Source organism: Polypterus senegalus, chromosome 4 (genome assembly GCF_016835505.1).
Source record: "Polypterus senegalus isolate Bchr_013 chromosome 4, ASM1683550v1, whole genome shotgun sequence".
Classification (NCBI taxonomy): Eukaryota; Metazoa; Chordata; class Cladistia; order Polypteriformes; family Polypteridae; genus Polypterus; species Polypterus senegalus.
Genome location: NC_053157.1, coordinates 203,740,084 through 203,753,705, shown reverse-complemented (window position 1 = coordinate 203,753,705; position 13,622 = coordinate 203,740,084). Strand labels below are relative to the sequence as shown.

Here is a 13,622-nt window from a genome sequence, read left to right as displayed (position 1 = left end):
GGCGCCAGCCCACCACAGGGCGCACACACACACACACACACCAAGCACACTCTAGGGACAATTTAAGATCGCCAATGCACCTAACTTGCATATCTTTGGACTGTGGGAGGAAACTGGAGAACCTGGAGGAAACCCACGCAGACACGGGGAGAACATGCAAACTCCACACAGGGAGGACCTGGGAAGCGTACCCGGGTCTCCTAACTGCTAGGCAGCAGTGCTTCCCACTGCGCCTACGTGCCGCTCAGTTATTCCATACAGATTATTATCTTACAATAAATATAATCTAATTTTATATTTTGAAAAAAAAAACAAACAAAAAAACAAAAGACAAAAAAGAAAGCAGGAATGATTAAAATGTTAAATCTAACATTTTTTACCTTAATTATCACGTATTTCTTTTAAAGACCCAAAAACACATACTTGTTCAAGGTCAAAGTAGGTATGCAGATGGCAAAAAAGAGTCCCTCTTTGGAGTCTATTGCCATTGGTAGATTTCACCACAATACTGCTTGGGTAAATGGTCAGGCCTTTTCAATACCACATGGTATTTGTGAATTAGTCACAATTGTCAGATAGTTTGGAAGCTAGACACAAACTAAAAAAGACTAAAAAAACTAATTTTTTTCATTAGGTCCCAATAATCACTAAGAAAGCTATCACAGCACCCTGCTTACCACAAAATGACCTCTCTATGAATGACTCTATATTCTGTATCAAGCTGGATGTCAATTGTAATAACCGGAGACCAGAGGCGTGAAAAGGTTTGGGGCAGCCACCCGTTTAATGCGGTTTCCTGGCTGCAATAGAATTCGAGACATTTCAAAACAGTTGTTTACACAACAGAGTCCAAGACAGAACTGCCTGCCTGAGCAAAGGCAGTGAGCTTTATAGCTCAGAGGGCGGAAATGATGTCGTCCTCTGGGCCGGAGCTGGAAGTGACATCACCCTTGGGGCCGGAACCGGAAGTGACCTTATTCTTGGGGCCGGAACCGGAGGTGGTGTGTCCTTCCTGGAAATGGCGGCTCCTGGTGGGATTTCCCGGGTAAGACCTGCAGAGAACTCAGAAAGAGCGTCAGCGCACCCGCCCCTGGGCAGATGTATAAACAGTATTGTCTAAGCCCTTCAGCTGCTTCCCATGCACACGCGTGTGTGACAAGACTCCCCTCAGCCCAGACCCGTCGGGTCGGGCGACCTGCACCGAGAGGTCGTGGGCCTGGGAGAGGGCATCGGCGTTGGCATGAAGGGACCCCTGTCGATGAACGAGCGTATATTTGTACTGCTGCAGGTCAAGAAACCACCTCGTGACCCGCGGATTCGACTCCCTGTGAAGGGCCATCCACTTTAAAGGCGCATGATCCGTCACCAGAGTGAACACGCGACCCAAGAGGTAGTACCGCAGCTGCGTCACCGCCCATTTGATCGCCAAAGCCTCCTTCTCCACCGCCGCGTACCTGGTCTCCCGGTCCAACAGTTTCCGCTCAGGTACATAACGGGTGTTCAACACCGCCGACGCTTTGGCTCAACACGGCTCCCAAGCCTGTGTCCGGCGTCCGTCTGGAGGACAAAAGGAGAGAGAAGTTAGGGGAGATTAAGATAGGTGCTGAAGTCAGAGCCCTTTTAAGTCACTGAATGCAGCCCCGCTTTATCAGACCATACCACCGTATTAGGAGCTCTTTTCTTTGTCAAGTCGGTCAAGGCGCCGCTCTCGGAGAACGAGGCACAAACCGGCGGTAGTACCCGCCAAACCGAGAAAGGATTGGACTTGCCGCTTGGTTTTGGACGGGCCAGGCCATTATGGCTTGCAACTTGGAACACTGTGGCCTCACAGTACCCCGGCCCACTAGGTAGCCCAAATATTTGGCTTCTCTCAACCCAAGTAACATTTCTTGGGGTTGATGCGAGCCCGCCTCTCCCAATGTCCGTAATACTGCTGTGACCTGCTGTATGTGCTCCTTCCAGGTGCTGGAATAGATGACAACGCCATCCAGATAGGCAGCACAGAACGAGTTATGGGGCCGGAGCACTTTGTCCACCAGACGCTGAAAAGTCGCAGGCCCGTGTAACCCAATGGAAGGACACGATACTGCCAGTGTCCGCTAGGAGTGCTAAACGCGTTTTTCCTTCGGACTCCGTTAAAGGAACCTGCCAGTACCCCTTTGTCATGTCAAGTGTAGTCAAGAATTTGGCTGGTCCCAGTCTCGAGGAGGTCGCCCACGCGAGGCATGGGATAAGCATCAAATCGGAAACTTGGTTGAGCCGACGGAAGTCATTGCAAAACCTCCAACTGCCGTCAGGCTTAGCAATCAAGACGATGGGGCTGGACCAGGGACTACTACTTTCCTCGATCACTCCTAGTGCCAGCATTCGCTTGATTTCCAGTTCCACTTCTACTTTCTTTGCCTCCGGGAGTCTGTAGGGTCGCCACGGACGATCACCCCGGTCAGTCACTATGTCGCGCAATCAGAGAGGTCCGACCTGGTTGTTCACTTACCACCTCTGGGACCGGCGGATAGCTGCTTGAGCTCCTGTCTCTGTCTGGGAGATAGCTGTTCACGAAATTAAGGGCACTTACTTCGAAAGAGAGAGCAGGGCTGTCCGGAGGAGGGATCGGGATCCCTCTCCTTCCACGGTTTCAGCAGGTTTACATGATATATTCGCTCAGCTGGTCGGCGATTGGGCTGTTTCACCAAATAGTCGACCAATCCCTTCCTCTCCTTAATTTCGTAGGGGCCTAGCCAATGTGCGAGCAGTTTAGAGTGTGAAGTAGGAACCAATACCATGACGCGATCCCCCGGTTGGAACTCCCGGAGAGTCGTGCCACGGTCATACAGGCGGCCTGTGCTGATTGTGCCTCCTCGATATGACTTTTAGTATAGGTCTTATTACATCAAATCTATCGCGAACTGGGCGATATACTCCAAAATGTTAGTGGAGGGCTGTGCCTCCCCTTCCCAGCCCTCTTTTAAAATATCTAATAAGCCCCGGGGCTGTCTTCCGTATAGTAATTCAAAGGGAGAGAACCCGTAGAGGCTTGAGGACTTCCGTAGGCAAAGAGGACAAGGGGAGGAGTTGGTCCCAATTCCTCCCATCCTTGCTGACTACCTTACGTAGCATTTGCTTGAGAGTTTGATTGAATCTCTCCACTAGCCCATCGGTTTGAGGATGATACACCGAGGTTTTTAAATGCTTTATTTTCAGTAACTTGGCAGTCTCCTTGAACGCTTCCGAGGTGAAAGGCGTTCCTTGGTCCGTCAGGACTTCTCTAGGAATGCCCACGCGTGAAAAGACTCCTACTAGTTCCCGTGCAATATTTTTAGTGGTAGCCGCGCAATGGAACGGCTTCAGGGAATCGGGTTGCATAATCCACGAGGACGAGTATATATTTATATCCTCGGCTGAGGGCTCCAGGGTCCTACTATATCCACCCCAATCCTGTCAAAGAGAACGTCAATAAGGGGAAGGGGAATCAGAGGAGCACGGTCCTTCCTAGGAATTTGCCGCAGTTGACACTCCGGCAGGAAATGCAAAAGCGCGAACCTCCTCATTAATCCCCGGCCAAAAAAAACGGAGCTTAATGCGCTCTAATGTTTTATCGGAGCCGAGATGGCCTCCAAGAAGGTGAGAGTGGGCTAACTCGCAAACCTGCCGCCGGTAGGTCCGCGGGACTAGCAACAACTTCCGGACCTTCCCTCATGTTCAGCAACCCGATACAATAATTCATTATCCATGACAAAGTGAGGTCCCTGTGGCATGGGCAAATGCGCGTTGGCGCTAACGAGAACCACTGCATTCTTTATGTGCTTCAGAGAGTCGTCATTCCACTGTTCTCTCTTGAAAGAAGCCGGAGTCGCTCTAAACTGAAAGTGCAACTCAGAGAGCGGGTCCGGTCTGACCTCAAGGGGCGGAGAATCCTCCCTCGCTGCCGGGGCGCTAGTGGATGACGTAGTAGCCCGCGACGGTCCGGGAGTATCTTCGTCACTCTCTTGGCCTACCGCCCCACTCCCTGTCGGCTGATTACACGGTGTGGAAGCAGCTTGAGATGAGTCTTTATCATCTATAACGAGGCCAAAAGCTTTTCGGGGAATGCTTTCTAAACTACCGCGGTTACTGTCAGACCAGTCCCGCCCGAGGATTACGGGAAACGGAGGATCCGGTGTACCGCCACGTAAGCGCGAAGGGTTCCTCCGAGACATACGTAACACCGGGCGGTATTGTATGAGCGGATATCTCCGTGTATACATTTTAGACTGGTCTTTTTTTTAATCCATTGTTGCGGTAGAACAAAACGGCGAGCAACGACAGACACGTTACTGCCGGAATCAAACAGCGCTGTTACCATATGTCCATTAATAATAAGCTCTCCCGTATGTTTATCCGCCAGGGATTGCTAAGGGCACACAAACAACCCGCCATTGTCCCCTACGGTCCGCCTTGTTCCCGACAGGTCGCAAGCCAGACGGCCCGGCGACTTCGGAACAGGCTCTGGATTGCGTGGAAGGGACTGTTTTGTAGGACATAACTCCCGGTAGTCCACAGAGCGGCTGGTCTGCCCTCCCGGTTTCACAGCCGCCTCTGGGGTTGCAGGAGCTGTAGCAGCTCGTCCAGGAATGGAATTCTCCCCAGGCCGGCTGGGCAAATTCCTGGGGTATTGCTGTAGCAGCAAAAACAGGCCACTTGCTGCACTATTTGCAAGGGGTCAAATCAAATGGGCGTAGCCACTCACCCACCTGTTGCCAGAGATCCATAGCCTGCTCTGACAGGCCTTTCGTTGGGTTAAACTCCCAGTCTATTATATTCTTTACCTGCCGGCCTGGGGACAGCCCATCGCTAACAGGGACCTTGGTCCCGATGGGTGGCTCGGCTTTCCTACCCAGAAGAGAATACTGAGCCACTCGTGTGTTTTCCCCCGAAGCCAGCCCACGCCTGTGGGTCCCCTCTACCTTCTCCACGAGATGGGTTGGTAGCCCCGGTTATGCTCGTGGAGCAGAGCCTGCACGCGCCCTTCCTGACCCTCCGCGCACTCCCTGCCCCGAAACTCGGCCCCGGTACTCACCCACCTGGTTCCTTGAAGGTCCGTGTCCCGGGTTCTTCGGGGACACCATCCTGCCGACTATGCCACTGTAATAACCGGAGACCAGAGGCGTGAAAGGTTTGGGGCAGCCACCCGTTTAATGCGGTTTCCTGGCTGCAATAGAATTCGAGACATTTCAAAACAGTTGTTTACACAACAGAGTCCAAGACAGAACTGCCTGCCTGAGCAAAGGCAGTGAGCTTTATAGCTCAGAGGGCGGAAATGATGTCGTCCTCTGGGCCGGAGCTGGTTGTGACATCACCCTTGGGGCCGGAACCGGAAGTGACCTTATTCTTGGGGCCGGAACCGGAGGTGGTGTGTCCTTCCTGGAAATGGCGGCCCCTGGTGGGATTTCCGGTAAGACCTGCAGAGAACTCAGAAAGAGCGTCAGCGTACCCCGCCCCCCCCTGGGCAGATGTATAAACAGTATTGTCTAAGCCCTTCAGCTGCTTCCCATGCACACGTGTGTGACACAATGCATCATTTGGAATCTGCTGAAGCCAAAAAATGCAGTAAAGTCTGTTTTTTCTCCATTTTATGAGATATTGCTGATAAGTAAGTTCAGAAATCAAAGAGAGTCTGGTAGTGTGTGAAAAATCCAGCATGTAAGTTCAAATCACTCTCACATTTTAATTCACTTGGAAGGGTTTTCAAACAGTTTTAACTGTGTTATATGAAGAGACAAAACAAATAACAGTGTATGCTCTTTAACTAAATAAATTTATTCTAAAATTATTAATTACTATAAATCAATTTAATTCGTCAGGTATGAATGATTTCAGTTATCTGCACACCAACTGCTTCGAGGTGACGGTTGAGCTGTCATGTGACAAGTATCCGCATGAGATTGAGTTACCAGTTGAGTGGGAGAATAATAAGGAATCCTTACTTGTTTACATGGAGCAGGTTAGTATCTGATAAACAGTATTTCTGTGATAAAATTTCAGGTTTTATCTTCGACAATCACTTTGGGGTTTGTCAATAAATGAAACAAGGCACAAAAATATCATGTTTAGTCATTTTAAATGCATGAATCGTGTTTTATTTTGATACACAAAACAGTTAAAATACTTTTTTTATGCAAAGTATTTCAGATTTGCACCTGATAGAAAAACATTCCTGTCTGTCATATCTTCAGCAATTAAAACAAATTGGTATTTCTGAGTTTATGAATAAGCCATTTTCACCCATTTATTGTTTAATCTCATTGAAGCAATTCATTTTATGGGTAATGTAGCCTAGTGGCTAGAGCTTTAGAAAGTTGCTGGCTCAATCTTCACCTTTGACTCACTGAAATAATCACTTAACTTGATTGCGCTCCAACTGTAAAAAATATATTTATAACAGTGTACAATTTTTAGTTGTAAAGAACATTGTGCAAGTGAAAGGTGCTACATATAAAAGTGGCAAGAAAAAAGTATGTGAGAATGTGAAATATTTGGAAGTAACTACCAGTACATTTATGTAAAAATATGTCTTAAAATATGGTCTGATCTTTATCTAAGTTACAATAATGAACAAACACACAAATTATTGTATTAGTCCTGTACATATTGAATATATCATTCAAACAAAAAAAAATTTTGGACTTCTAGGCTGATGACTTTAACAAAAGATAATTAGAGTTGGGAGTCCACAAAATGAAACAAGATTGGAGGTGAGGTTTAAAGATACGTCTTTAAAGACTTAAATATTTAGAATTTGCTATTCAAGAGAAGCATCTGCCTTGCAAAAAGCAGATTTCAAAAGATCTGTGATTCAAGAATTGCTGGAATGGGCTAAAAAAAAAGAATAGATTCATCAGTTGACATTTAGATATACTGTGTATGGAAGTGGGTGTGCAGCCGCGATGGCTCAAAAGGCACAATGGAGAATGCTCAGTGAGGTTAAAAAAGAACCCTAGAGTAACACCTAAAAGCTTGAAGGAATTGTTGGAACAAGTTATTATCTTTATTCATGAGTCAACCATACACAAAACATTAAACAGGTGTGATGTCCAAAGCAGGATGCCAAAGAGGAAGCCACTGCTCTCCAAAAAACCATCACTGCATCCCTGATATTTGGCAATTTTGACACTCTATATCGGCATTAGGAAAATGTTTTGTGGACTGATGGGACTAAGATTGAATTGTTCAAGAAGAATATGCAGCAGTTCATAAAGTGTTGAAAGGGCACTGTATACCAGCATAAAAACATCATACCAATGGTGAGCTATGATGAGGAGAGCATCATGATTTGGGTCTGCTTTGCTGATTCTGGAGCATCATCGAGGGTAAAAGAACTCCCCAGTTTATCGAGGACATCCTACAGGATAACATCAGGGTGGGTCTGCTAGCTGAAGATATTAGAAGTTAGGTGATACAGCAGGACAGTGACCATAAACATCAAAAGCAAATCTACTAAAGGATGGCCTCAAATAAAAATCTGTATTTTAGAGTGACCAAGTCAGAGCACAGACTCCTCCAGTGAGTCGTTCATACCAGACATCCTATCAATATGGCAGAGCAGAAGCAGTGCTCTATTGAAGGGAGGTTTAAAATTCCTCCTGAACATTGTGCAGGTCTGAACCGCAGCTACAGGAAGCATTTGTGACCAGTTATTAAATACAAAGGTTTGCATACTTTTTCTACAGCACACTGTGAATGTTTGATGGGTATGTTCAATAAAGACAAGAAGAATTATAATTGTGTGTTAGTAGCTTAAGCATATTGTTTTTGTCTATAGTTATGACTTAGATGAAGATCAAATCAAAGTTTATGACCAATTAATTCAGGAAACCAGTTAAATCCAAAGGGATCACATCATTTGTCTTGCCACTATAAATAAAACATTAAAAAAGGCAAATCACTTAATAGGAGGATTATTATTAATGTTCAATATGACTGTATTAGGAGACACCCAAAGTTGTTACTCTGGCTCATAGTCACATTTTGGTTATTTAATAATTTTTTATTATTTAAATATTCTTTTTATTTTATGTTAATTCGGTTTTTGTTTTTTTGCTTTGTATTTGTGTGATTTGAAATTTATTAATATGATATTATTTGTTAGTTTTTCTATTTTGTTTAATGTTAAATATATATTGTTTTTATTTTATCTGCCTTGCCTCTTGTATTTGAAACCTAAGGAGGTGGGGGCCACTTCATTAGGTATCTAGGATACTGGCCCAGCAGCACTTTAGCTGAAGCTAAACAGGAATCAACAGCTTTGGCAACGGTTTGTTTTTGATTTCAGCTTTTGTAATTTGTGCTCTAATTTTGAATTCCTAGTTTTGTCCCCAACGCTCACTAAAGGTTCTAATTCTAGTTTTGTGATTTTTGTTTTTATTTGTACATTGATGGTACAATGAAACAAATTCATAGGCAGATATTTGTCTTTTACTTGTGCTCAAGGCAGAGCTGGTTCCTTCATTATGCACTGGTGTGCAGCCTGGGAAATTAGATGACTTCTGCATGACCCTGAACTGGATTAAACAGATTATGTATAAAGTATTTGTACTGATAATTTACTTTGTATTGCCCCAAACATACGTTTGTGTGGCTGTGTTTGCACGTGCAGTATCTGGCATCAGCGCTAGCATCCAATCTAAAGACAGCTTTAGCCCTTTTTGTTCATGAATTAGACACGAGCAATGATAATGAATAGATGGATGAATTTATTGTGTTACTTTCACAGCACGACCGCTTCACATATACTTACTGAGTATATGCTGTACATATGCATTGAGTGCCTTTGTTTGCCTGAAGAATAACCATGTTTCGCTATACGGTTGATTTGAATTTTTTTTCTTTTTGTCTTATTCTGTTTCTCAGATCCATAGAGGTATAAAAGGAGTGGTACAAGACAAGGATACAGATGAAGGAATTCCCGATGCCATTATAGCTGTTGATGGCATTAATCATGATATTAGAACAGGTAAGCAAGGGCTCTGACTTTTAGGTGGGATTCTTTTGTGTTGTCTTTTAAATAGTAATGACTTGTGCCATTACAACAAAATAGTTGCTGCAATACCTGTATCATGTACAGAGTTACCTTCATAAAATAGCTTGAAAACAAATCCCAATTATCATATACACATCTCTCATTCCGGATTTCTTTATTTGGAATGCTGACATGTGGAGCTAATTAGTTTCATCTCTAATTTTTCTCTGTCCTCAGCTGTTGATGGAGATTACTGGCGACTCTTGAATCCTGGAGAATATGAGATCACTGTTAAAGCAGAAGGATACTTTCCATCATCTAAGATGTGCCGAGTTGACTATGACCCTCATGCCTCCATTTGCAACTTCATTCTCACTAAGAGACCCAAGCAGAGGCTGCGTGAGATTTTGGCAAAGGGAGGCAAAATTCCCAGGGATTTGATGCTGAGGTTGCGTCAGCTCCGCATGCGCAAATTACGTGCCAGCACCAAAGCCTACAACCGCAGCCGCAGGCAATAGACCAACCAAGATGAGACAGTAGATGTGTAACACTATAATACAGCCTAGGTAAAGTGGTTATGAGAGAGGGGTTTATAATCTGATAATTAAAATCTACCTACTTCATTGTAGACTGATATCCCAAAAACCAAAATAAGTTCCAAAGTTAAATGTCAAGTTGAGATATGTAAAATTCTGATCAAATCATTTTATGAACAGACTTAAAAATGAAGTACACTTTCCACTCAAATTAAGCTAAAATTCCTCAACTGTTTCACTCTTAATTAGTTTTTGGTTTATGTAGCATCTTTCAAAGGCTAGATCTCTAATCAGAATTTCTTTCTGCTTTGCACCCAGTGCTGCTGTGATAGGAAAGACCTGGTCTAAGCGGGTTCATTAAAAAATGAATAGGTGGCTTTTTAATAATGAGCACTGACACAATGTTTTTAAAAGTCTTCATCCCAGCATGAAGCTATAACAACAAAAAATGGTAAACTGAAAGCTGAGCCAAGAGTAAAGATGAGATTTATTTGTTTAGCGGACACTTTTGTCCAACGTGACTTACAATGGAGGTCAACATAATCAAGTAATTATCAGTCTGGGGAGTGTTTGAGAAACAAGCATTACAGGACAAGGGTGCCAGGTGATGAGTTGGGCTGTAAAGAACACCAGTGTATATGATAGTCTTAATGCAGGACTTTTAAAATGTGAATGTCACTCTAAAGTAGTACTGTAGAACAATTTACAGAAATGCTTAACATACAGTGTATTAAAACAGAGAATACACCAATCATTAGACTCTTTGACTTTCTCACCAGCTCATAGCAGTAGATAAAGTTTACTTTACTTTCAATTAACAAATACAGAAAAATTCTACCATGCCTTTTAAAAAACTATAACATTTAATTCCTTTGTCTGTTAAAGTGAAAGTGATGTGGAAATAATGTGAATTCTGTAAGGAAGATGTAATATATACATCTTGCCTGAGGAAGGGGCCTGAGGTGCCTCGAAAGCTTGCATATTGTAATCTTTTTAGTTAGACAATGAAAGGTGTCATTTTGGTTGACTTCTGCCTTAAATTAAGACAAAGGTAGGAAACAGATAAGTAGTTTTTTAATTTGTCAGCATGGAAAAAGCTTAATCTGTTAAATTCATACAAAATGTAATATTCTGTCTATACTATTGATCCATCAATTTTCTGTGCAATCCTGTTTCCTGATCCGGATGTCTGGAATTTTATTCAGGCAGCCCAGCCACAGACTTAATTCAGAAGCAGACTAAATTTATTTTATATACCTAATTTAACTTTGGCATAATCTAAAGCAAAGTTTAAATATATAATACACATATATAATTTGACTTTCACTGAACACTAATGTGCTTGAGGTTAGTTTCTTTAAAATATGCCTATATATATATGAGATATATTGATACACATTTTAAAAGGACACAAAAAAGATAAAGAGCTCAAGGAAAATCCCCCGGTAATTCAGAATGTTTTGAAGTCTCATTATATGTGTTGTAAAAGCAAACTGCAACGTCTCCCTCCAATTCACTAGATTTTTTCCCTTCATGCCGTGGACCCTTTTAAATGCCATACTGGCAATGTGAAGACAATGATATTAGAGAACTTCATCCCGATCACTGGCTTCCAGGCTAAGGAAGAATCAGACAACACAATACATTTTCTGGTCTTAAAATGACTATTTAATGTTCCCTTTATTGATGGTCTTTTAAAGGGCAGTAGAATAGTCATTTTTGTATTTATATATTTGAACTGCAAAAATGAAATCAGTTTTATGAAAGAAAATATGAATGTTGCCATTACACAAAGCATATGTGTTACATTATGTAGTAAGTGAAACATGCACACCTCTATAACAAGGCTTTGATATGTAGACCTTTGCAGTCACTAGTTTCAAATTGAATAAATGTTTTTTTTTTATTGTTGGTTGGTTATACAATATATTAACTATGTAAGCATTCACAATGTTTCAAGTGATATAAAAATGCTGGCATTCATAGACTCTTGCAAGTCAAGGGTTTTAAATGTTAAATGGAAATACTAATAAAATCATTTTATTGTACTTCAGTGTTTCCTTCTGTGCATACAGAACTTTCACTTTGAATTTCCGCATAGGATTAATAAAGTTTATCTAATCTAATTATTTATAGTATTATTATATCTCAGAGTGGAGACATGCTGCATGTGTTTTGGACATGCAGGTAATTATTTCACTGTATTCTGTAAACATGAAAATATTAATATTATTAAAATATGACAACCCTGGGAAGGCCAGTACTCAGCTACCTCAGATGCCATATGAAAACAGCACTGGAGTCCTAGCAGACTGACAATCAGGAGAAACACTGTTATACAGGCAGGCATCTAATGTGATGGTAATGTGTTTGGACTCATATAGCGCCTTTTAACACTACACATTTTCTACCCCTTAGAGATAAGCTAAGGTTAATGAAGGCAAATTTATTGGATTTCTAAGTGCTTTACAGGCAGACCACAATTTATGGGGTTATAGATGGTCAGCACTACAGGGTCTCCTCAAGGAACTGTCCTGTGGAGGCAGAAGCAGAGAGATGGAGTTTGGATAAGCTGCTGGCTATCATGAACAAAGCCTCACACTCTCTGCACAAAACCCTCTTAAACCTGTAGAACACCTTCTTCACCACCCGGATTATGCCACTACAGTGCATAGAAGTCATCTTTACCATTGGACGTCACAACATATCCCCTGAATAGTCTAAGATTTTTATGCCATTTTATAAGGATAATCTTAATTAGAGTATGTATTACTTATTTATGCACTTGACTTTGTTTTGGTTTATTATTTATATTACTGTTTCAGAAAGACGTTTAGAAAGAATTGTGTCTATTTTGTGGAAGTTGTTTTTCCGCTTGCAGGTTTATACTACAATTTTCCAGTCAGTCAACAAACTGTAATTGAGTGCAACTGTGAATTATTAGTTTTGTAAAAGTCAGTTTTTACAGGTCTAAACTTTCTGTTGCTCAACTAGTAAGTGGCAAACAGATTTTAAACAGGAGAAGGGATTACGGTATGGTACTCGGTACTGTGGTCCAGGTCCTTCTGTTTGCATTTTATGGGATCTCTGGTTTCCTCGTATCTCTCAGAATCCTTGGGTACCACTAGTTTGACTTTGTGTCAAATGAGCGGTTGTTCACAGAGTCCCGAATGAGGCACATTACCTGCATTGTGAGGGAGTGTCAGTTATCGCACTACGATCATGTGTCATGATTCTCTGAGGGTGATAAGGCTTGCAGGATCCTCCTTGTTGAGGACCCAAGTGGCTGGACCAGGACAAGGGGACTTCCACATAACACCTGGCTGTGGCAGAAAATAATGGACATTTTTGGAGGGTGGAACTGGACCACATATCTGCCTGGAGGGCTTGCTAACTGGGATCCTGAGCTGTCTTGTCACGTGGTGGGTACAGCAACGCACTGTAGCAGTGCATGTTCCCCAGCCTGACCTGACCTGATCTTAATCCAGTCTGTTATGGCTGTTTGTGGATGTGTGAGTAAATGCACCCTGTGATAAATTCTAATTCCTTATTCTAATGTAAGGGGATGGCTGAAAAAAGATGAATGGAAGGTATAGTCTCACAATAAACTGGTGTCCCATCCCCAGTTTACCTCTACCTTGGACCCAGTGTTGACAGGAGAATTTGTACCACCATGTGCAGGAAAATATGTGTACAAGGTCAGAAAATAAATAAACAAATGGGAAACAGGGGTTCCCCAGGTAACTGGGATAATATTTACTCCTGCCACCAAAGGTGAGCTTATAAACAGATACAGACTCATTCTCCTTTCTTTGAATATTGAAAGAGTTGTCGTATTACAGTAATTGATGTTAGAAATAACTTGTTTTTGAATCACACTCTCATACTTCAGCAACCTTTTTAATTACATCACATAATCATACAAATTAAATATACTAATTACATGAAGAAGCTGAAAATCTTTTTTTTCATCTTAATAAAGGATAAGTGTCTGTGCATCTGTCTGTGTCTCTGTCAGGTTGCTATGTTGCTGTCATTCCAAAAGATGGCGCATCACAAACAATTTTAGTAATAAAAGGAAGTTGTTGTTT

General features: G+C 42.5%; 1 protein-coding gene across 1 annotated transcript in view; it reads left to right on the top strand.

Moving 5' to 3' along the window:
* The window catches only part of LOC120527925 (probable carboxypeptidase X1), a 127,492-nt gene extending 115,913 nt beyond the window's left edge, over positions 1 to 11,579 (top strand). The window contains exons 11-13 of the mRNA XM_039751879.1: positions 5,841 to 5,980; positions 8,887 to 8,989; positions 9,233 to 11,579. Of these exons, the coding sequence (XP_039607813.1) occupies positions 5,841 to 5,980; positions 8,887 to 8,989; positions 9,233 to 9,513 (524 nt within the window). The 3' untranslated portion in view covers positions 9,514 to 11,579. The remainder of the gene's footprint in view (positions 1 to 5,840; positions 5,981 to 8,886; positions 8,990 to 9,232) is intronic.
* The last annotated feature ends 2,043 nt before the right edge of the window (positions 11,580 to 13,622 follow it).